The sequence below is a fragment of the Fistularia commersonii genome, chromosome 3 (genome assembly GCF_037954325.1).
Source record: "Fistularia commersonii isolate RoL2024-O1a breed Wild chromosome 3, RoL_Fcom_v1.0, whole genome shotgun sequence".
Taxonomy (NCBI): Eukaryota; Metazoa; Chordata; class Actinopteri; order Syngnathiformes; family Fistulariidae; genus Fistularia; species Fistularia commersonii.
In genome coordinates, this window is record NC_141286.1 from 20218063 (window position 1) to 20242219 (window position 24157).

Below are 24157 nucleotides of genomic sequence, written 5' to 3' on the forward strand. Positions count from 1 at the left end.
GTCAACCATGTTTTTCAACAAGTTAACCCGGTTTGAACCTTGGCATCATTTGACTTGAGGAATGGTTAAAGGACATTTAAAGTGAGGTAAAGACAGTTGACATGTATTCAGAATACTCATATCATACCTATCACTAAGTCATCACAGCCTGACATAGATATTTATCAATAGTGTCCACAAAAGAGCTGAGTCCCACAGTACGGACCTTTGAAACCATTGCTTATGAATTATATTGACTTTTCACTTTGGTTCAAGTGAATCAAGTATTGTAATTGAAAAACATAGTCAAGCTGCTGTCTGTGTTTTATTGCCTATGGTCCACACTTATTCACAAAATAAGTAAATGACTACGTAAATAAATAAATAAATAAAATGCTACCTTAAATAACCACCACTTCCATAAGATTTTCATGAGAAGCTTTAATGAATATCGTTTTTTTTTTTTGTTTATTGTACTCTGCTATAATCCCAACTAAACCATATTCCAGGTGATTAAATATTTGCTGTGCTTTGCTGTGTCTAAACTAATCTTATGCTAATCAACCATGTCTGTAAAATGCATATTCCCTGAAATTCCATTGATGACTGATAAATTATATTACATGTGAAAATTGTCTTTATTGGGCTTCTCACATATTGTGCAATCAAAGTGATGAGTAAGTCCTGTAAAGTAAGTAAATACCCATCCATCCATCCATGCATTCATGCATCCATCCATCCATCAATCCATCCATCAATCCATCCATCTTATCTAAAGACGGGTTACGGGGAGGGGACAGGAGCCGGAGCAGAAAGGCCCAGACTTCCCTCTCCCCTGCCACATAGTCCAGCACTTTTGGGGGCATCTCAAGGCTTCCCCAGGCCAGCCTAGAGACATACTCTCTCCTGCGTGTCCTGGGTCTTCCCTGTGGTGTCCTCCCTGATGGAAATGCCCAGAATACTTCCCCCGGGAGGTGTCCAGGAGGTATCCTGACGAGATGCCCGAGCCACATCATCTGACTCCTCTCTATGCGGAGGAGCAGCAACTCTGTTCAGAGCTCCTCCCAGACGGATGACCTTCTCACCCCATCTCTTAGGGAGAATCCGGCCACCCTGCAGAGAAAACTTATTTGGGCTGCCTGTATCCGAGATATCATTCTATTGGTCACTTCCAACACCTCGTGACCATAGGTGAGGATGGGAACATAGATCAACCAGTAAATTTTGAGCTCAGCTCCCTTTTCACAGCGATAAATCGGTATAAAATCTGCATCGCTGCAGACACCGCACCAACCCACCTGTCGATCTCCTTCCCTCTCTTGTGAACAAGACCCCGAGATACTTGAACTCGAGGCAGAACCTTTTTCCCAACCCAGAGTGTCCAGGATTTGGAGGTTCTGATCCTCATCCTGGCCACTTCACATTCGGCCCATGAACTGCTTCAGTGAGAGCTGGAGATCATGGAATGATGAAGCCAACAATATCGCATCATCTGCGAAAAGCAGACTTGATCCTGTGGCCACCAAACTGGATCCCCTCAACGCCCTGGCTGCACCTAGAAATTCTGTCCATAAAAGATTTGAACTGAATCAGTGACAAAGGGCAGCCCTGGTGGGGTCCAAATCTCACCGGAAACGAATCCGACTTACAACTGGAAATGTGGACCAAGCGCCAACACTGATCATACGGGGATTGAACAGCCCGTAAAACAAGGTTTGGTACCACGTGTTCCCAGAGCACTCCCCACCAGATTGCTCGCAGGATGGTTGAATGCCTTGCTCCTCCTGGATCTGAGGTTCAACAAACCTTTTTTTTTAAAAAAAAGGGTGATTGGATCGGTGGGATTACCACCCCAGTCTGCCAGTCCAGGGGCACTGTCCCCCACATCCACGCAATGCTGTCAGCCAGGACAGCTCTAAAACATCCAGAGCCTTTGGGACCCCATGGCGGACTTCATCCACCCCCTGGGGCCTCTCTACTGAAGATCTTTTCGACTGCTTCAGCAACTTCAGCCCGAAAATAAGTGGATCCGCTCCAGAGTCCCCTGGCTCTGCTTCCTCATCGGAAGACATTTCGACGGGATTGAGGAGGTCTCAGAAGTATTCCTCCCACTGATCTATTACTTCTTGAGTTGAAGTCAGCAAAGCCTCATTCCCACTATACACAGTGTTGACAGAACACTGCGTCCCACACTTGGGCCACCAGATGGTGGACCAGAATCTCCTCGAAGCCCTCTGGAAGTCCTTCTGCATAGTCTCCTCGAACTCCTCCCATGCCCGAGTTTTTGCCTCGTCAACCACTGAAGCCGCTTGCCACTTTGCCTGCCGGTAGCTGTCAGCTGCCTCCGGAGCCCCAAAGGCCAGAAAAGCCTGATAGGACTCCTTATTCAGTTTGACAGCATCCCTCAGCTCCCTTCCACCTACCCTTACACTCTTACAGCAGCAGCTCCAATTTGCTGGCTTGACAATGGAAACACAGAACATGGCCCATTGGGGCGTGGTTGTAGTTCTCCCGGAGATGGGAAGTGAAACTCCTTCTGACAGGGGACTCTACCAGACGTTCCCAGCAGCCCCTCATGTTGTATTTGAGTCTACCAGGTCTAACCGGCATCCTCCCCCACCACCCTGAGCCAGCTCGCCACCAGGTGGTGATCAGTTGACAGCTCCGCCCCTCTCTTCACCTGAGTGTCCAAGACATGTGGCTGCAAGTCTGATGACATGACTCCTAGGTCAATCAAAGAACTGCGGCCTCAGGTGCATCGGTGCCAAGCGCAGATGGATATGGATTCACCTTTTTTGCCTGAAAATGGTGTTTGTTATGGACAATCCGTAACAGGCTCGGACGTCCAGTAACAAGACACTGCTCGGGTTCAATTCTCGGGGGCCATTTATCCCAGTCACACCCTTCCAAGTCGCACTGTTGTTGGCCACATGAGCGTTGAAGTCTCTCAGTAGAACTAGGGGCGCTCTCCAGCTGACCTCAAGAAGGGTGGATAAAGTGAACTGTTGGGTGCATAGCTGAAAACAACAGTCAGAACCCATCCCGCCACCTGAAGGTGGAGGGTGGCTACCACCATGTTGAACCCTAATGTACAGGCACTGAGTCAGGGGCAATCGATAATTTACTTTATTTTGTAAAAAAAAAATATATGAATGATTTCATAGTTATGATATAAAAAGATAAATGAACAAATAATACAATTTAGATTTCAAATGTAATATAGTATGCTTAAATCCTGTATTGTGAAATTTTTATGCTGATGACTTGTAATTTAATGGAAATAACTGGATCATTATATAAGTGAGAAAATTACATTGTTGTCATAGTTGCACATAAACTTTGCCCCTCTTACTTGCATACTCATTATATTTTGAATAAATTACAACAAAGTCTTATTTGTAGGGAACCGTACTATTCTCTGTCCAGAATGCCTTTTTACCTCTGGAATAAGATAAGACTAAGATACTCTCTGCAATATAAAACTGTAGTGTCAAAGAGCTGATTAGAAGATTTACATTTTAATGGATTTTAGATATAAATTTTGAGAGGTATTTCACACAAAAAACCAACACCACTTACCTTTTCATGATTATAAACTCTGACATTGCCAGATACTTAAAAGCAACCTTTTCTGAGATCCAACATACAGCAAAAAAGAGCATTTGTGTCTTTTATCTCACTTCCATGTTCACACATTTATTTAACTTCATTTATTTACATAATGACAGTAATATACAGTGAAAATTGGCACAATTGCCTAAAATGAGTCCTATAAGCAGAAAGAAACTCCTGAAATCTATGAATATGGAAATAGCAAACAGAAGTGCCTCCCTGAAAACATGTAACATTTATGGAGAGTAATCCATGTGATACTGCATAATGCTCGCTTCCCTGCCACAGTGATGTGAATAGGGATGAGATCTACCAAAATCAAAGCGATGTGTCAGGCTAATATCCGATGCTATACCCTAAACGAAAACCTGGAAGTGAGAATTGATGTAGGTATTAGTGTACGGATAAATCTTTATGTGTAATGTTTTGAGTCAGTGGAATGCTGTTGTTTTGGCTTTATTGTGCTTTCTCCCCGCCTGCGTGGCCATCTCTCTGACAGTGACATGTGAATATGTTAGCGTGTTGGCACCTCGAACAGCCCCTTCTGCCAGCAGTGAATAAATATGTGTGAATGGTTGAGCTGTTGTAAAAAGCACTTTGAGGACTGAGTATAATCGAAAAGCTCAATATAATTGCAGCCCATTTACCATTTATAGGAAGCTCAATCAAATTTCGCAAGCGCTCCTCTAATTCTTTATACATCTGAAATATGGATTAGGAATAACAATCACAAATGCTTTATTGATCTGCATAGGGAAATTGGTCCCATATAGGTGACTGATTCACAAATCAAATTATCTGTACTGTATATAGCACAGAAAAATTCAAACAAATAAACATTAGAAGTATGTTGAATATACCTACTTTCAATTTTATATATTTATAAATATATATATGTAAAAGATAAGAAATAATTAACTCCCATTCGTTTTTCACGATAAAAATAAATTATACAATAAAGGTCAGTGAGGTTTATGGCACTTGAAATGGCATCACAAATCTCTTGCGTCAAAGGAAATATACTCTGAGAACCAAAAGCATAGAGGGGGCAGAATTTTCAGTGTCACAGTTCCTCGGAAGACTGTTTTTTTGTGGAAACTACAGAATTCCTCACGAGCAATCTGAAAGCTCAACATCTGACTGTCATCAGTTATTTACACATTGTTTTTCAAGTATTGTTTCAAATAGCTAGGATATTCTATCTCCCGTTGTTGTCTATTGCACGCCTAGAATATCAGTATATTTCAATCTACCCATGCTTATTCATATTAATCTACATCATGACAAGCAAAAAAACATTGCATAACCATTCAATGTGCATTCAAACTTAAGGTGAGCCACACCTCTAAGCGGGAGAGATTGCATAAGCTCTTCCATAGAGAGGCACTGATCTCTCGTGGGATTTTTCCTTGCGGGTAATGAATAAGGTACCAAAGAGTTTGACGTCATTGCTGACCCTGCTTTCTCCAACCTACCTGCCCCAAAGTACTGCTGCAACAATACCATAACTCTCTCTCTCTCTCTCTCCCTTTCTCTCTCTCTCTTTCTTTCTCTTTCTCTGTCTCTCAAATACTGCATTGGCTCCACGATTAGAACGTAATTTGGAAAAATGACAGCCCACTCTTCCCAAAAATCATTCAATATCTTTTTGTTTAACATGACATCCAAGGCCGGTATGATAAATTACATTATATGCCGGGCTCAAGGCAACCTCAATCCAAGTTGTATTACTCCCCCTGAAATACATGTTGATCCTAATGGTGTGTTATTTTTTAAAGCATTTATGTAAAATGAAATATATATTTCTTGTATTTCTTTGTTGAAGCACCAAATTACTTTGCCCACACCAATGTCAACAATCAGTACTTTTCTCGCAATAAAAGAAACTACTTTCATCTTCCTTGCTGATGTCTGTGCAATCCCTTAAAATCACAAAATTAAAACTCAGTGTGATGTATACCTGGTAAGAGTTTGAAAGAGAAGAGAAACAATTATTTTTATTTGTTAATTTATGCATTTTTTTAAGTTATCACCAATATTGGAATAATCTGCATGGAAATGCAATATTAATAATAATGATGTTCAAATTCAAGTCCATGTAGTGATCAACTGTGGTAAGGATGACCAGCCTGCCAGTACCTCTTTTTTTATCCTTTTTTTGACAAACCACTTTTTTGCAGATCACCAGATAATGTCTGGCTCACACACAGAGGCGGTAAAAATATCTCCTCCTTCGGTAATTCAAACAGTGTAGATATTCACACTAGGTACGCACAAGTCTGCAATGGGATCCGTGAGCCCTAAAGCCAATTGTCAGACAGTTTCAAACTGTGGCACAAACAGTGGGTAGCAGAAAAAGAAAACAATAAAGGAATTAAACAGATGGGAAAGAGGAAAAAAAACAAGATAAAAAAAAATAGAATAAAATTAGGGGTTATTTTTTCATAATAATTCATTATACAAATCTCCATAGGATCTGACATTATATTATTATACCTCAAATGAATAGATCAACCAAAACTGAGAAAAAAATTTAGTAGCACTTCACTGCTATCAATAATTAAAATTTCCAAAAGAGTATATAAGAGAGAGGTTTCATGCAACAACACAGCATCCCATCACACAAACCAGCATACAGTACTGCTCCTGCTTAAGGAATAGTCCTGTTTGACAGCAGGGCACACTGTCATATAGACTGTTGCGTCCCCTGATCACACAGCCTGACTCCATATATCATCCCAGTCACTTTCTGAATCGGTTACTCGAACAGTCCTTCATTGACATTGTCTCCTTGTAACAATTACCGCATTTTCTTCAAACTCAAAGAAACACACATACACACACCGGCTCGGCTCGGCTCAGTGGCACAATGGTTGGCTCTTCCGCCTCACATCAAGAAGGTTCCTGGTTCTATCCTGACAGGGGGCCATTCTTTCCGGAGTTGCATGTCCTCCCAGTGGTCTTGTGGGTTTCCTCCAGTTACCTCCCACAGCGTAAAAAAAAATTGGACTGGGTTAATTGGATGGGTCTAACTCCATCCCTCAGGATAGGCTACGTTAATGAATCATATGTCGTTATGATGTCCTACTCTTCTCACTTGAACAGCAATTTGATGGGAGATACTCTATGAAATTATTTTTGTTATTATTATGAATACAGATTAATAATGTTTTTTCCACATTTCTTCCAACAATCACAATGATCCTAGCATGTAAGTCCATCATCTGTAGTTGTTTTAAGTTAATATAACATCATCAGCAGAAGGTTTAATGGATAAAGCATTATGTCATCTAACTTTGTTGGATGATCAGTCAGTTTGACAGTGATTTAGTGTCAGGGGTCCTTTGGTGGCCACCAGGTCCTTGCAGTAGCATGTGCATACACGAACACACATATCCTGTTTATAACCGGCTTACTATCAAAAAAATATATATATTTCACACTTTTAATTATTTCTTCCAATAATTTTTCTATCACATCTAATTATATGTCTTGTAAAGGTACTTTGCATGTTGTCACAATTTGAAGTAGACAACAATGGATGCTAATGCCACCTAATTCTAGAAAGTACTTTTAAATTTGTTGGGGGTTGGGGGGTTCCAGCAGATGTAGAAATAACGAAACTAAAGTTCAAACAGGAACGATGGCAGATTTATTGAATTTCTCGATGTTATCTTTTGGTTTTGAGTGTGGGATTCATGAGATTATTTCTTTGATTAGGCCTAAGAAAAAGGGTCTGACAAGGAAAAATACCACTTTCTCACATCCTTATTCTAATTGAGTGTCCGTACGGCGTGAGTATGATTATATGACAGAACAATAGAACCGTCTTTTCACATATGCAAGATAATCCCCCCTCTGACCTCAAGAGTTCTCAAAAAAACATAAAATTGAGTTCATCTCAACCTGTCAAACACCTTGTAAGATTCACAGAGGCGTATCATATTTAATAGCTTATCCATAATGAAGCTTTTGTATAATGTATTAGATGAGATAGACAGCTACATAACTGGAGAACTTCAGACCATGTCCCAGTTGCCTATCAATTCTATTATTCTTTTTCATTTATTGGAGAGAACAGACAAGTCTTCTGCACCTTTCTGACAGTGATTGTAATTGGCTATATTATTTGTGAGATACATTTACTTTAAATAGGACAAGGGCTGTCAAGTTGACAATTCCTATGTATTTTATTTGCATTTCATTATGCAGGTTTTTTTTTTTTCTTTTGAAACAAAAATGCAAGCCTTGAATAAAGAAAACAGCAAGCATGAAGACCCAAATGGCATTATTCTGTTTCATACAAACAGTAATGAACAAAACCACATGGAAAGGGCAGACATGAATAATATCCCCTTTGATATTATTTCATATTTCAGAAAGCATATCTATTATGGCATCACAGTGGTTTTTATTTTGTCTCACAGCATTCAGGTTCCTGGCTTGATTCCGACAGCAGGCTTTTCTGGTTGCTGCTTTCAATATTAGCTTGCATGTTCTCTCTTTGTCTGCATGGGTTTCCTCCCAGAGTCCAAAAACATGCAGTAGGTTAATTTGAGGTCCTAAATTAACCAGATGTTTGAAATAAAGAGTGAATCATTATCTGTCCATATGTGGCACTGTAATCCGTTGTGACGGTCCAGGCTTTACGGTCCTGCCTCTTGTCCAATGATAGTTGAGATAGGCTCCGGCCCTCCACTCCATGCCCAGATTTTCAGATATGATTGCACTGTTAAATACATATTATATTAATTCATAAGTCAGTGAGTTGAAGGCAGAGCTTTCAATTGAAAGTTGAATAACATATTCTGCTATTCTGATACTTGTGAATTATGAGAAGTCCTCCCACTGAATTACTAGATATGTTAGATGAGGTATGTGAGAGATCTGCCCACCTGCAATTTAATTTGCTAAAATGAAAAGGAACTGGATGTGCTTCGTGTTTGTTTTTCCACACAGAATTGAATGCATTGCCGACGTAGTAGGCAGTGGAGAAATGTACTTTGATTCAGAACTCTGATTACTCACTAGTCTCTTCAGCAGAGTGGGATAAGGGAACAAAAAAACATCAGTAAAAGTAGGCTTTGCTATTCATTTTGCTGAATTTTGTGAATCAATAGGAGTTTTGGACTTTTTTTTCGAGAGCCCTGCAGATGAAGGGTACACTCATGCCTCTTTACAGATCGTTAGCAAAAATAATTGTTCCTAACCTCAGACCCATTTTTCAACAAATACCTCACACTGATATGCAAGTGCCATTGTTTGAAAGGTCACTTTGTGCTTCTCCCGCTATTGACAGACAGAGATGTGACTTTGCACCCAATTTTTATCCGTCCGGTCTTCATCCGTCCGGGTCAATGAAGTGGTCTAAAAATATCTCGTAGCTGTGCTCTGACTTTTTAAATGAACGTCAGCCTTTTAGTATGTCTTAAGTGTTATTTGTTTTATGAATCTATCAGGCTGCTATATTGTCAAGAGGCACAGAAATCAGAGGAACTGGGATGCAGTCCTTTCAGCCACAACAGTGCAGATTACGAAACAAGTGTCATGTTCTACAGTATGCAATATACTGCATTAAATATACAGTGTTGACAACCCTGCAGAGGATGTTGGTCTTTCTTCACCAATATTCATGACAAGCTTTTTATTTATAGACAACAAATACAATAATTAGTTCATTGATTAATTAATTACATAAATAAATGAAACTGGGGGCTCACCTAAACCTGTAGTGGTTGTTTTAGCCATATGGATACCACTGGTTACTGGTACTATCTAGAAACTACCAATACACACTTAAAAGTGCAAGTAATATATTGTTTCATCTAAAATTATTTTTTTATTTAAATGGGAAAAGTATTCATGAGGGGAAATAATGAAATGCAAAATAAATTTAATTTAACATAGAGAGCCTTGGGGGTTGCCTAACTTAAATTAAGTGATATGAAAAGAAATTAGTAGATCAAAAGTTGGAACTTATTCAGATCAAAAATGGAGCTTGCTGTATCCACTTTATTTGAGATATTTTATATTTATATTGTCTTACACCTCAACAAGTGAAAATTTTGCATCACCGTATTGCTCACCTGGTGCAATGTATGTTTATTTTGTCACATGCCACTGAGGCCCCAATACCATGTCGCATTGTTTTGTCTTTTGTTTTTTTTCTTTTATTTTTTTCTCTCTATTTCTTTATTCTTCAATTCATTCCCATGGTATATTAGCAGCCAATGAAGTAGCCTAGAGCGGTGCTTGAAAGTATCAGATAGTATGTCAAACAAATATGGAATAAGGTAAGATAATAGGGAAAAAAACAAGGAATGATGGACAAAAAGTCTTTTGGGGTGCACAATAAATGTCTTGATGTTTGTTGCACATATTTTTATGTCACAAACAGAATATTGTATGAGATATTGTTGTTGGGGGGAATGAATAAAGCTTGTTTTTAATACCGTCAAATTTTGACTGTTTTATGACAGTGAAACAAATGTGGACCAAAAAACAGCTATGTAGAGGCTGATATCTGACATTTGTCTTATACTGTCACATGACTCTTTCGTCTAATTCTACTTTTCCGTGCTGTAATAATAACCCCTTCTGCTTTTGCCAAAAACATTACATGTATAGGTCAAGTTCATGAAGATTATCATTAAGATGTGAATTGGCTTTGGATGTGAAATACTTGATGGTCTTATTTAATGCAATTTCATTTGAACTATTAAGTTGGACATTAGTGGCCAAGGCTACATCTTTTGACCCTATAACCAGTTTCTTTTGGGTCATAGGTATGCTTCACTGTAGTTTTCTCTTGCCTGCAGTGCTAAGTAGAATGGCCATATTATTAGTGGAAATGTGTAATTATGATTATAAAAAGCTTTACACAACACTTCGTCCAGCTAAAATTTAAGTAAATTTAGTTTAATTGAATGAACTCAAGTGTTTATGTAATTGAAATCATCACAGAAAATGAATTTAGATTTTTTAAGTAAAGTGAGTAATGGCTACCACCCATTATTGAGTTTGAAATCCATCCACAAAAAACACAACGTAAATGGACAAGCCAATGAATATCGTCTTGACACATTGCAATAAGCAAAGGCCGCATGAGGGAACAGCCACAGAGAAGTGCTAGATAAAGAGCTGAAGGCGACAGGATCGCAAGTTAATTGTGCATTAGTCCAATTTCACCCCATGGTGTTAATGTAGAGACATGATAAAAATTTAATCCAAAACTATTTTACCAGACGAGAGAATCTTTGTCACTTCACACTCGGCTAAAAGGGTCCAGTGCTGATGTGTGAACGATGTCAGCATTCACTTCACTTCAGGCAGACTGACCTTAAATTTCTTTGATGTAGTAAACATATAAGCATTGCAGATTTTAAATATTTCAGCATATTTTAGTCAGATGGACTGTATATTTAGTGTATATTTTTTTGATGAATTACCACAAAGATTGGTTAACTCATTAGGTTGTCATTGCCTCACTTTCATTTGTTTACATATAAATGTTTATTCACATGTAACATATTTTGTAATAAACAGGTTTAATCACTAATGAATTGATCACGTACCCTGCTAATCATGCAAACAGTAAGGCTGCAGCTACTCCCCATCTGTTACAGGGCAAGAATGGGTGGTACAGTCAATCCATCCTGAACTGATTGCTTGTTAGTTAAAGGCCAAAAAACCCAAAATATAAGCATTAATTCTCTAATTAAAACCTACAGACCATGTATAATTAAATGCAGCACTTTTTTTTTTAACAGAACCTGGAGAAAAATCAAAAAGACATGGTGATCACTTCAATAAACAGAAAAGCAGCATTTGCCAACAAGTTGAAAAAACTAACCTAATAAAAACAACAAGTCTTCTTTTCCTTTCAGCTACTCCCTTCTGGGGTTGCCACAGCAAATCAACCTGATCTATCTAACCCTATTCTCTGTATCCACTTCTCGTACACCGACTAAGTTTCTATCCTTTTTCGCTGCGTCCATAAATCTACTCTTAGGTCTTCCTCTTGTCCTCCTGCCTGGCAGTTCCAACACCAGAATCCTTCTATCAATATATTCTCTATATCTCCTCTTTACATACGTCTGAAGCATCTAACATGCGTTTTCGGATAAAAACAACAAAACAATAATAAACAGCAGCAATAAACACTAGACTCATGACTCCCGCATTTATAGCTTTTTTTCTTGGCCTTTGCTTTCAACAATGATTTTCTTTTCAATGATCAAGAAATATAGAATGACTGAAAGATAGACATTCTTAGCACCTATAAAGATGTTCTTATTTTCTTCTGAATGGAAAACATGTGCAACATGCAAATTTGAAAGAAAAAAATATTCCCCATGTTTATGCGTCTATCGAATTAAAAGCCTCAGGAAATAACACCTTTCACTGTAACTTTGAGGAGGTCCCTTGAGCAACCCACATCGTATTTTGTGACAACTGCAAGTTTTAAACATCCTGGAATGTAAGTCCAACCATTTGGCCAATCAGAGATGCAACTGTCTGGAATTGATACTGGGTGAGTTTTGCATCACTGAATCACCAAAAAACTGCCAACCCAGCTCATTAATGCTATTTAGTGTGCATGCACTGTAGCTATTTGCATATACAGTATTCTGTACATGTGTTCATGTGGGAGTAACACCTAATCTGCAAAAGAGGCATTATGAACATGGAATGTATTGCTCATTAAAAAAATGGTGAGTTTTGAGCTGGATGGGGATTTTTCTGTCTGCCAAATTACATCGCGAAATCGGTTCTCCGTAGCTCTTCATTTACAAATATTGTGTTTCCACTCATTATGATTATTTAATGCAGAAGCAAATGTACTACTCTAGCAAATCTTTCAAATGCTGGCGCACTTCTCGGGTGCAAACTATATTTTTGATGTTGTATATTTCGAGGGCCTCCTTCCCTTCTACCATAATGTCCGGACTAGTGCACAATGGTTGTCATTGGTGTTTTTTTTTTTCATCTACAAACTCTCCTTGGGTAATGATACTGTGCCCTGCTTCATTTTGGTATACAAATCCATTAAGTCAGAATTTGTCATGACATACATTGTGAAGGTTGTGCATGCAGCCACATCATTTATATGTAAATGTCAAGGGCCAGCTGGCTGAGTCACGCTCACTTGCTTCCATCCTCACTGTCTTTACTGTACCACTGAGTATCCTTCAAGCACAGAGCTATTCTGGATACAGCAACACATCATTTTCAAAGCCTCAATTAATTTGTCATGATCCATAAAATACAATTGCTTAAGGCAATATTGTGTTTATCGCAACAAACTAAATTTACTTCATTGCTTTCTCTCTACAAGTTTTACACATTTTTTCTTCTACCATAGACAATGGCAACTGCGCTTGACGCTCAAATCCAATTTGACTTATAAATCGGGATAAATCCTCCTCCTATAGAATACCTCAACAAAACCATAACATGCAAATCGATAATAACTCCTACTTTTACTTCTACTTTGGCCTTGTGAAGCATGTCTTCTTGTTGTCTTTGCTGATAATCCTGCATCTTGGTCATCTTGCATAATAGAGTTGAACAGGGAAGAGGGTAAGGTGTCTTTAGGTGTCTCACAATGAGAAAATTTGTCAGTGACAGCAGCAAGTGGACAGCAGAAGTTGCAAACATAACTAACAGTAAAAGAAATAATGTAAACATGTAATGTTTACACAGAAAGTTTATAAAGTGGATCAGTACAATCAGATGCACTGTGGTGACCCCTGAAGGGAAAAGCCGAAAGAAGAAGAAGAAGCCCAGTCAGATGCACTATGCTGGGAGGATAAAAAGGTGTTTAAAAAAAACATATATACACATGATCTGAGCAGATGTAGATGGAAGTTAAACATATCGCACAGTAGTATATGACTATAACAACACTATGCAACGTTGGGGATTGTGTACATCAGTTATAATAATAACTCCATTAGTCCTTTCTTTACTACAAGATTGTAGAATCATCTGTTATCCAATTGGATTCAATAAGAATTACATGACTTTTAACGAATTTCATCTGGTTTGAGTTAATTTCTTCCAATTTTACAATTTTTTTTTTTTTTTTTTTTTTTTTTTTTTGCACTCTACCAATGTTCTATGATGTTGCCTGTCATACTGTGGCGTGGAGATAATCTGTTTATAGCTTGAGCCACCTTTCATCTCCCATGTGGATCATTCAAGGGCTGCCTCCCACAAAGACGCCGTAGCAGGAAGGTTTTCTTGTCAATTCGTTCGCTGTGCAGTCTCAAGATAACTGCATTCAAACCCCAGCAACAGTGCAGTCTTAGCAGTGCTTAGGCACCTGGCACCAAACACCCTGCTGTTTTGAAGTCTGTTAGATGTCACTATAAACTGGTACACTGTAATCTGTTCACATACTGGTGTCTGCACTTTTTTGTGACATATGGAGCTTTTGCAGACGTTTCCTTTATGGCCAGAGGATTTTTCAATAGAAGATCGTTTTTTTTTTTTTTTTTGTGCAATGTGTTGAATCATATTTACCTCTGATTCTGATGCCAGAATGTATTTGCAACGTTACAGTCAACCTTTTACGTTCTTAATGAGCAAAATTAGATTGTTACTCTTGAAATTCAAAACTATCCAGCTTCAAACTCCAATGACTTGTTGCATCACACTTGAGCTTAAAAAGCGGATTTCTACATTATGGTAAGAAGCACAAATAATTGTCAATCGATGAAACCAAAATACCTTTGTTGTTGCTTGTTTTTCCCTTTACACTTTACAACTATGCCATGAAAGCGCAAGTGCAACATTTTGCGTGAAGAAGATGAGGGTGACAGTTTCAACTTTATATGTTCAGTCAGACAAACACTGACTGAGCCCTCTAATGGACAGTTTTGGTAAGACTGTCAACCATGCCTGCAGTTGTCCACTAGGAAAACACATGAAATGGATGTACCCATGTTACGCACATACACACACACATAAAAAAGAACAAAAAAAGGTTGGATATCCTGCTTTAGAAGTCTAAGATTTACCTTTGTTATCATGATGATCAGTGTAATTTTATTCACAGTTTGATTTACCTATTCCTTAAGAGCAGTAGTTGGATCCTTAACACCTTTTCTATGCCTTAGGATTTAAAAAGAAACTTATAGGAGATAGTAGATCAGGCTCTGAGCTACATACTTGAGATTTGGATGCCTGTAAGCCTGAGAGCCTTCTCAGATAATCTGATAGGGCACCAACCGCTCCTTAGTCTCATCTTCCATCAGGAGTCAGTCAGGCACACGCTATCACAGTTCCCGCCTTGATACAAACAGTGCAAGAGAACCCAGGCCACAGTTAGCCATGCTTTCATGGAGTTACAAAGAATACAGGGGAACACAGAATAAAAAGTCTCAGGGCAGTCACTAATGGGATCATCTTTTCTCTCCTCTTTTTCAGAATAAGAGTCTGAAAAATAAACTTTTGTCTGGACACAAACTTTGCGATGCCTATGCTGAGGAGGTGAGTTCATTCAGTCGGAAGTATTTCCCACTGAGATTCTTATTTTTTGTTACGTGATAGACTTTTTCTTGACTTAACAGCTGAAATTGATATTATTTTTATTGATCATCAACAAAAAATGCTATCATTTCCTGGTGTATTGATGGATTGTCCTTTCTTATTCCTTATTATCTTTTTAATCACCAGTTTACCTGTTTATGCATAAGATGGTATGACTTTTTGGTAATGTTGCTTGAAATAACTTTTAGACAGATTTCAGCAACAAAGACAGTCGTGTTAAGCTTGATAGTGACTGATGACTACTATACCCTTTATTTCTGTGTGTGTGTGTGTGTGTGCTTTGTTGTATTTTTGCTTTGAAAACAATGTGGTTATAAAACACTCATTTTCTCATTGTATATTAATAGTTTTTGAGTTTTTACTTGGCAAGATGGATGGAAAGATGGGTACTTAATAAAGTTATATCTAAGCACATTTGAGAATCGACCACAGTTCTGGGGATTTAGTTTCTCAGTTGGTTGCTCCTGTCTTTTCATGCTGTCTAAATGGGTGTGAGGTTCATCATGTGAATTAATGTGATTTCTGTGGTTTTAAGGCATGTCTCATTCAGAAGATGAATCATTTAACGTAGTTTAAAATAGAATAAATTAGATGAACAGTAGAGGCAAAGCAGTGCACTTCAGGTAAAAAAAAAAACATAAAAGAATTCAATGTTTCTTAAAGAAGTTGAATTTTCCACAACTACATGACCTACCTATATCTGGTTCTTTATATATATATATAAAACCGGTTATAAATTGAATAGAAAATAGATTAACAGTTACATTTTCAAACCAGCTATCTTAGGGTAATCATACCGCTGAAATTCTAAAACACTCTGATAGGGATTTGGTCTCCTTTCACATTGGAGCATCAGGATACTGTGGTCGTGGGTTCCTTGCAGTTTCTACTTAACTAAGTCTTATTATTGTCATATTGTAAGATGTTAAAAGCTTTAGGGTCAAACAGGTTCACTGGCTGATGCATTATGGCAATTAGTTTCTAAACTTCCACTGTAACTTTTCAAAGAGTTGGTGTGACGAAGTGATGATACACAATGTGTATTGGTTTTTAGTTTTATTTGTCCTTGAAGCAGCAATCACTCAGTCATTTCAAATCAAGTGAAGAAAAAAAAACAACTAAATAATTGATTAAAGAATGGTACAAACTTGATATGGTTAAAAGGTTAAAAATTTTAGAATTTCAAGAATAACATCCAATTAGAGGAAGACAGAAGACTTGGAACCAACCCATAGTTGTTTTTGTTAGTGCACCTTTCGCCTAGAGCACTATTTTTACAACAGTTCCTACCAATGAGTGTTTGACTGATGTAATTTTGTCATTTTCTTATGTGTTTTTTTTATTTTTATTTTATCAATTTATTTGATTTGATTATGGGATTACGATAGAAATGTGTACCAATGCTTCTGTTCCGCACTACATCTGGATGTGCAAAACATTGAGTAATTGAGTGGAGAGAATATAGAATAGATATAGACACGTATTAATCTCATGCTTTACTTGATGGCAATTATTTCAACTTTCAGGAGGAGTATCTTATTGGCCAAGAGATACTTTAATACTCAAAAAACAGTACTCAGGACTGGCAATCTTTGCTGTTGACCTTGTTGAGTATTTATGTATGTATTTATTTATTTATTTTAAATAAATATTTAACTAGAAATGTGTCCTGGCCCAGACTGGCAGCAGCACAGTTAACAAGGTTGCAACAATGATACAAACAGACGATCAGCAACCAAATATACTCTAAAAACATTAAGTAATCACATAACAAGATATTTAAATCACAGCCGTAAAACTGCGAACAATCATAAAAACCCCATAGGTACAGGTAAATACTCATAGCAGTACATGTTTACAAGTCATCGTTAAAGGATCCAGTCAGACCAAGCATTTAGATTCCAGATTTTTCTGCAGGTGAGAAGGTAGGCAGTAAGAAGATGGAGAGAAAGCCCTACTGTTTTGGTCTATGTGTAGACTAGCATCCAACCGGTTTATACAGCACACGGTGATGAGTAAGAGACCATAAGTTTGTGATAAACCTCAATGCCACACAGTATTAAGAGTATATGATCTCATACATGAGGCATACATGTACAGAACACCTGCAAGTCCAAGAACAACATAGGAGTTTCAGCAACGTATCTATTTGGACTGAAAAGAAAGGTAGGATTTAATTCTGAAATAAAAATCAAGTGTCAATTTCAACCTTTTGAACAACTGATGACTTTGTGGAGTAAAAGAGAGTACATCGACTAAAACACCCAGATATCTATTTATGTGCAATAGTCCAGGCCCACAGTTAAAATGCACTGCTTGTGTCATCTGGGAGATGTTTGGGAAGGGGGCTTCTGAAAAGAATACCCCATGCTGAATTGGATTTATTAAATATAATCATAAATAAATAAATAAATAAATAAATAAATGGATGTAATAAACATCATAATGTCATATGATGCACAGCGTGCTGTATGAAAATACATTTAAAAAGTAAAACAATGTTAATTTTTTCACACGTAAATTACATTAGAATTTTTTTCCCTCCTTTGTTTTTTTTGACCGTAGGAAATGAATAGACATTTGCCCCATGGGGTGATTTACCATTTTACAATTCATCTGTGGCAAAACATCCCCCTTTTTCGTTTTCCGTATTTTTTTTAAATCTCAGCAGAAAATGGATTTTAAAATCTCAGGGTTCATAATGTTATCCAACGGTGGAACAATGTAAGGGATGTGAAGATGTGTTTGCCGTGGAAAGCTGTGAATGTGATATGAGTCACTGATCCCAGTGAGTTTCATAGCCTTCCTTAGTTGTTTTTGACTGGTGTTTCCAACTCACATTTTAATGGGAATTGACTGCCAAAAAAAGACACTGCAGTGTTGATTTGTGCGAAGTATACATTCTTGTCTTGTCAGTCCTGCCCATAGTATGACAAGCGGATATCTTTTTAAATGCTTTTTTTTCCTCGATGGAGTTCAGATCCGATCTGACGAACACTGACGTTTCCTGGGTTTTGCCAGAATAAATGCAAATGAGACCTTTATGATTTTCAGGTCTGCCATTCATTTCATGTTGGTAAAACGTATCTGCAGTTCTATCAAAAGAATTCAATGAAATAAAAGTAACAAGATTTTTGGGATAGATTTTTTAAGGGAATTTTGGTATGCAGATCCTTTTTTGTTGAGAAGAATGTTTCAGTCTCTAATGTGTTTCGAAAAGTTTTGCTGGATATCTTCCTGTGGGAAGAGAAAACTGTCTGACCGATAAGTTTTACTGCCCTATTCATTGTCCATTCTCTTTCTGCCATAAAGATGTGCACAGTGAAGCACATTTAGCGGTAGGTTTTTTTGTATTTTTTTTGTTATTTTTGACTCTTGCCCATCATGTGTTTGGCATGGCTTCATCCCCTGTGATCCCATGTTCAGGAATATGGAATAATGTTGTTTATCTGTCATGTAATGTTAGAACTTGATCTTTGTAGCAGCTGGTTTTCAGTATATTTTGTGGGAATGCAGATGATGAAACAACATCATATTTGTAAACATCCTGTTGTGTTGGCGAAGAGCTTAATGGAAGGTTGTCTTGGGATGGTAATTCTTTGCAAAGACCCTTGATTGGGGTCTTAGGCTCTTGTTGCCGCTGAGGGTGGCTTGATCACAAATTTGAGAATTTACATGGTATTAAGGTATTGTTTTAACAATCCACATTGAAATGAAGGCAGGCACTTAAGATGTCCAGTGGGTATTAGGGGTGTGACATTTGAATTCCATTACAAAGTTATTGTTCTCTGGAGATAATTGTGCCATTGAATTTCTTGTTTTTTTTTCTAAAATGAATATTATTTCTTACAAATTTTGTCTTGAAGTATTTAACAGCTCATTGTACCAATCCCACATGGGTGGAAATCTACCCTTTCTTTCACTTGCTTTTAATTTCTTCTCTTAATTGGGTTTCAATAACATTTTCATCACTTTTTAAATTACTTTTCCTCAACCCTTGACAAATGCAGCCCTTAATGAAAACATCTAAAATTAACCCTGCAATCCTAAACAGCTTTTTGTTTTCATTTTGATAATACTTGACAGGGCTTAGATACAGCATGTGTAGTTTTAGATCACAACCAATGTCACATACATCACAACTAACAGTTTTGTTTTCGAACATTTGCAGTTGTTTCCACTAAGAAAATATGTATTTCATGGTAAAAATTCCATGTGATCCTATATTCATGTATTATATTTAGTTCTGATAACAGTTTCTTATCAATAATAACTAATAATATGTTATATATGTGACAGAAAGGTAGCTGAAGAGTAAATTATTCATAATTACAGTGTTCAAATGTGTTGACATGCATTTTAAAAATATTTCAGGATTATCCTCATTGATCATGTGCTGTACTGTATGTGATGTGAAAATAGAATCTGTTATGAAATTGGGGCAAACAGGGAATTTACCTCCACAAACTAAATAGCTTTTTCTCATACCCCGCTATTCTCTGTCACTTTTATCAATATTTTACTGGCAATCTTCTTAGTATTTCCTTTTGATTCATGGGTGCAATAGTGTTATGGTAAAGCAAAGAAACAGCTTGAAAAACCCCATTAATATTAGAAAAAAAGGAGATTAAAAAGAGAAAAATCAGAATTCTTTCTGAAATCAAAATCCCAAAGAAGTAGCTCATACTTTGGAATCTCTTCTCCTCAGAAGTGAATATTCTACTTGTAATCTGCTCTTCCTTCGTCATCATGAATGGATGAATGAATGATTCAAAACTTCATGCACCTGAACACCGAATGGACATAAACCCCCACATGAAGTGAGGTTGAAAAGACTGCTACCCAGAATTTTTGTCTTGACCATGTACAAGGTCTCGCTTAGCCATGCCGATCGACCGGAAAGGCGAGTGAACACAGCAGTGTGTGACTTTACAGCAAAGGAGCGCTGTCACTGTCAATTTCTAGTTTGGTTGAACATTTGAAGTGTGCCAAGGTAAGGTTGGACATGACCCTCACTGACTCTCAGGACCCTTCTGTGTAAAAGTGTCACTCCTACCCTAGCAACAGGGAAGAAGTGGACCCCTGCCTCAGCGATGCAACAGGCCAAATCTGTTCTCATGCATTGTGACGTAGTGGGCCATGTCCAACAAGGAAAAGGAGGTTTTGGCCTTGGAGTTTTAACACCTCTCTGGCAGATGGCATCTGTAACTGAGCATCGAACCAAGGTGGTAGAGGAGGTGCATCAACAGGAAAAAGTAGCTAGGTGCTCCAAAGTCATTGCACAAGCCAAGCGGGGCTGCTGGATGAAGTGGTTGAGAGGAAAAAACTCACATGAAGCAAGCTCTGGAGCACAGAATCTAGCCGTCTGAGTTTCATCATCTGAGCTACTTATGATGTGCTGCCCTTTCCCACAAATCTGCCACTATGGCTTGGTAAGGACCCATCGTGTCCCCTGTGTACCATCCCTTCAACACTCAAGCACATTCTGGTTTGCTGCAAAACCAGCCACACTCAAGGGAGATACACTTGGAGACACAACCAGGTCTTCAAGTGCTTAGCTGATAAACTTGAGTGCAAAAGGGTATCTATCAACACCCAGCACTTCAACAACCAGAATGTGCCCTGAAAACACTCTTCTTGTTCGGGAGGGGGACAAGCTGAGGGCTGACCCCTGATCTCTCCCCACTGAATGCAGTCAGGGACTGACAGGTGCTAGTCGACTTAGATCAGAGGCTTGTTTTCCCTCCAAAGATAGTAACAACAACCCTGCGACCAGACATCGTCCTCTGGTCTAAGTCCTACCAGCTCACCGACATCATAGAGCTGACAGTTCCCTGGGAGGACACCATCGAAGAAGCATACGAGCGCAAGAAGTTGCCATATTCTAACTTTGCAGCTGAGATTGAGGACAGAGGCTAAAGGATAAAGGTGCGTCCAGTGGAGGTGGGGTCAAGGGCTTTATAGCTAGCTCGACTGCAAAGCTCCCTAGGGCACACAAGCAAACCATTAAGAACTGGTCAACACCACCAAAAGAACAAGCCATTGGCTGTGGCTGATGAAGAGTGACACCACTTGGGCTGCTAGGGTACATAGCTAACTGTGGGACGCACACCCAGGCTTGATCAAACTGCTCTAGTTTATTCCATGATGTAGGAAGAGTTTTGAAAACAGCCTGGGATGGAATTTTTACTTTTGAGAAGATTATTTGACAAGGATGGGTCACGGAAGAAGATATTAAACCAAATTAGCAAGCTTTATCTGGTGTTCTCTGAAAAACTAGCTCTGATTTGATTCACTTGTGTGTAAGTTTTAATGTCCGCTCATTTTTTTATAAATAAATCAACTTAGATTGTAGAAAAAAATTAATAGCATAGAATAGTCTATACAACTTGGTGCTACTGCTGATTTTGCAGCTTCCGCTACATGTCATATCCTGGCGCCGTTCATCATTTGATCGATTGGAAAAGTATTATGCTATCTCTCTGTACTGAAGGATGCAGGATCCTTGGGGGAAACTTCTGACACACTGAAAAAACCTGGGTCAATGTCAAAGTGAGGATGGGTAGAGGGGCATGTGGCTTTAACGACAGTATTTGATCTCTAGCTTGTCTTCACAAGAGTATGAATTTATAATCGATTTCATTTTCTATTAAAATTGTGTTGCGTCTCATTTAAATCAAACATGCTATTTATAGCTCAGTTATATTCTATTTAAGTGGTCTTGCCATTAGAAAAATAAATAGGATTATAGTATTATCCATCCAGCCATCCATCCATCCATTGTCTACCGCTTATCCTGTTCAGGTCACAGGGGAAGCTGGAGCCTATCCCAGCTGCCATCGGCAGGGTACACCCTGGACTGGTCACCAGGCAATCGCAGGGCCTATAGTATTAAATTAGTTTTATAGTTAACTGGAACTTATAGATTTTTGCTTTTGCAGGACTCATCTTGAGATTTGTAAGAGAAATATACTGGGTTGGCTACAATTGTGCAAGTAGCACTTTGGCCTCATTGCAGGAACGACCCTGGTTCGATTCCAACAAGGGGACCTTTTCGTGTAGAGTTTGTCTGCGTGGGTTTCTTCTGGGTTCTCCGGGTTTCCTCCCTCAGTCCAAAAACATGATGCATCAGGTTGATTGGAAAAAATTGGGAAAATTGCCCAGAATGAGTGAGTGAGTGAATGGTTGTCTGTGTATGTGGCCCTGTAATTGACTTGCAACTAGTCCAGTTTGTAACCCACCTCTCACCCGTTGACAGCTGGGATAGGCTCCAGCATCCCCCACAACCATGAGTGCAAGCAGCAGACGATGGATGGATACGATATGATTAACTTTATGATTCAAATACTAATGGCATCAATAAATCACAACATTTTACATTAGTCCAATCAAGTCAAAGTATTTTACAAGTCCATTATTTAAGTGCTACTAAAATTCCAGAGTTCATAATTCAGCAAGGAGTCGCTTTTGCCAAACACAGCATGTTTCTAATTCTCAGATGATTCTTGAGCGACCCACAACTTGCCCCAAATCCAAACTTTCATGTAAATGGTTTCATTCACTTAGTCTATCAGTAACTGATCAAACACAATGTCCATTTTCAAATTAGAACTTCTAAGAGTTTGTTTGCTTTTAAACATATGTAACAATAAAATTGTAACATTCAAACATCAGATGGGTGTTGTACAACAACATGAGGCTGTTAATCTTCATTTTTTTTTCAAATTATCTGCCCTCCCGAGTTATTGTCTTATAATTAATACATGTATTTATTTTGGCAAGAAATTATTCTCCTCTGTGATACTTGGGTCAGTTTTCAATGAATTTATCAATTCTGAGTTTCTGGAATTTCATTTTGATTTTTTTTTTTACAGAGATAAGCTTTCAATCACATTAACTAACATTCATTGTTCTAGGCTTTTTATAGCACTTTACTGCATACATAGCAAAACAAAAGGCAGCTGATTTGCCATTTTATCTCCCAACAGGAATCGAAAGATAACCTACTGATGCACAGTCTGATTTTCCATTAAATTTTGAAATTTATATAAAAATGATTGTATTTTATTTCTTTATCTGCCAGCGGACCCTGATTGGAATTACCATGATCCTGTTTTAATTTCACTACAAGATAAGCAGGGAAACATAGTAAGAATAAAGCAAGAAGTCCCTTGTTTGAGCTCAACAGGTGCCCTTTTTTGTGCGGAGTTTGCATGCCCTACTCGTGTCTGCAAGCCTCTCCTCAAACTTCTCCAGTTTTCTCCCACAGGCCAAAATCCTCAGTAGGTTAGTTGGACACCCTAAATTGCTCTGACCAGAGCATGGCTTAATGTCTATAAATGTATCCCAGTGCTCACATGGTACAGGGAGAAACCTACTTGCCACTAAGGGATAGCTAGAAAAGGCTGCAGTATACCACCTAGTTTTAAATTTATTTCCCCTAAAGATTGTTTAACCCATTCAAAGAAGTCTACAGGCATCTTCCCACCTGGATGTCTATTTGCTCTGAAACCAAGAGGTTTGATCTGATTGGGCGTTTTCACAACAAACATTTTGACTTAACAAGCAGGAAAAGAACAGGTGCAATTCATCACTTAAATAATGGCTGCGTTCAGTCTGACTGAGTCCAAACCAGCCTGCTGGGACGTTTAATGAAATGCAGCCATAATTAATGTGAATGTTCACACATGCGCTTTTCCTGCTCTGACAAGTCAAACATTGGCTGTGACAAGGGTCTCAAAGGGCCAAAATCCTTGCTTCATTTGTGTATGTTTAAGTCAGAAATCAGTTCCTTTTTAAACGTATTAATTTACACTCCGACATTTTAAAATGAGCTCATTGTCATGCTGTCCTTTTTAGTCATATACATAAGTCGTGTTCATGTTGTGAATACAAGCAGCATGACTGTTGTTAGCGCAGTTGTTAGCGCTTCTGTTTCCCAGCAAGAAGCACCCGGGCAGGGAGCCTTTCTGTTTGGACGTCGCATGACCTGGGTTGTGTGTATGGGTTT

At 38.3% G+C, this 24157-nt stretch overlaps 1 protein-coding gene across 1 annotated transcript in view; it reads left to right on the forward strand.

Moving 5' to 3' along the window:
• The window catches only part of luzp2 (leucine zipper protein 2), a 169575-nt gene that overhangs the window by 101226 nt on the left and 44192 nt on the right, over nucleotides 1-24157 (forward strand). The window contains exon 6 of the mRNA XM_086144019.1: nucleotides 15025-15087. Within this exon, the coding sequence (XP_086000145.1) occupies nucleotides 15025-15087 (63 nt within the window). The remainder of the gene's footprint in view (nucleotides 1-15024; nucleotides 15088-24157) is intronic.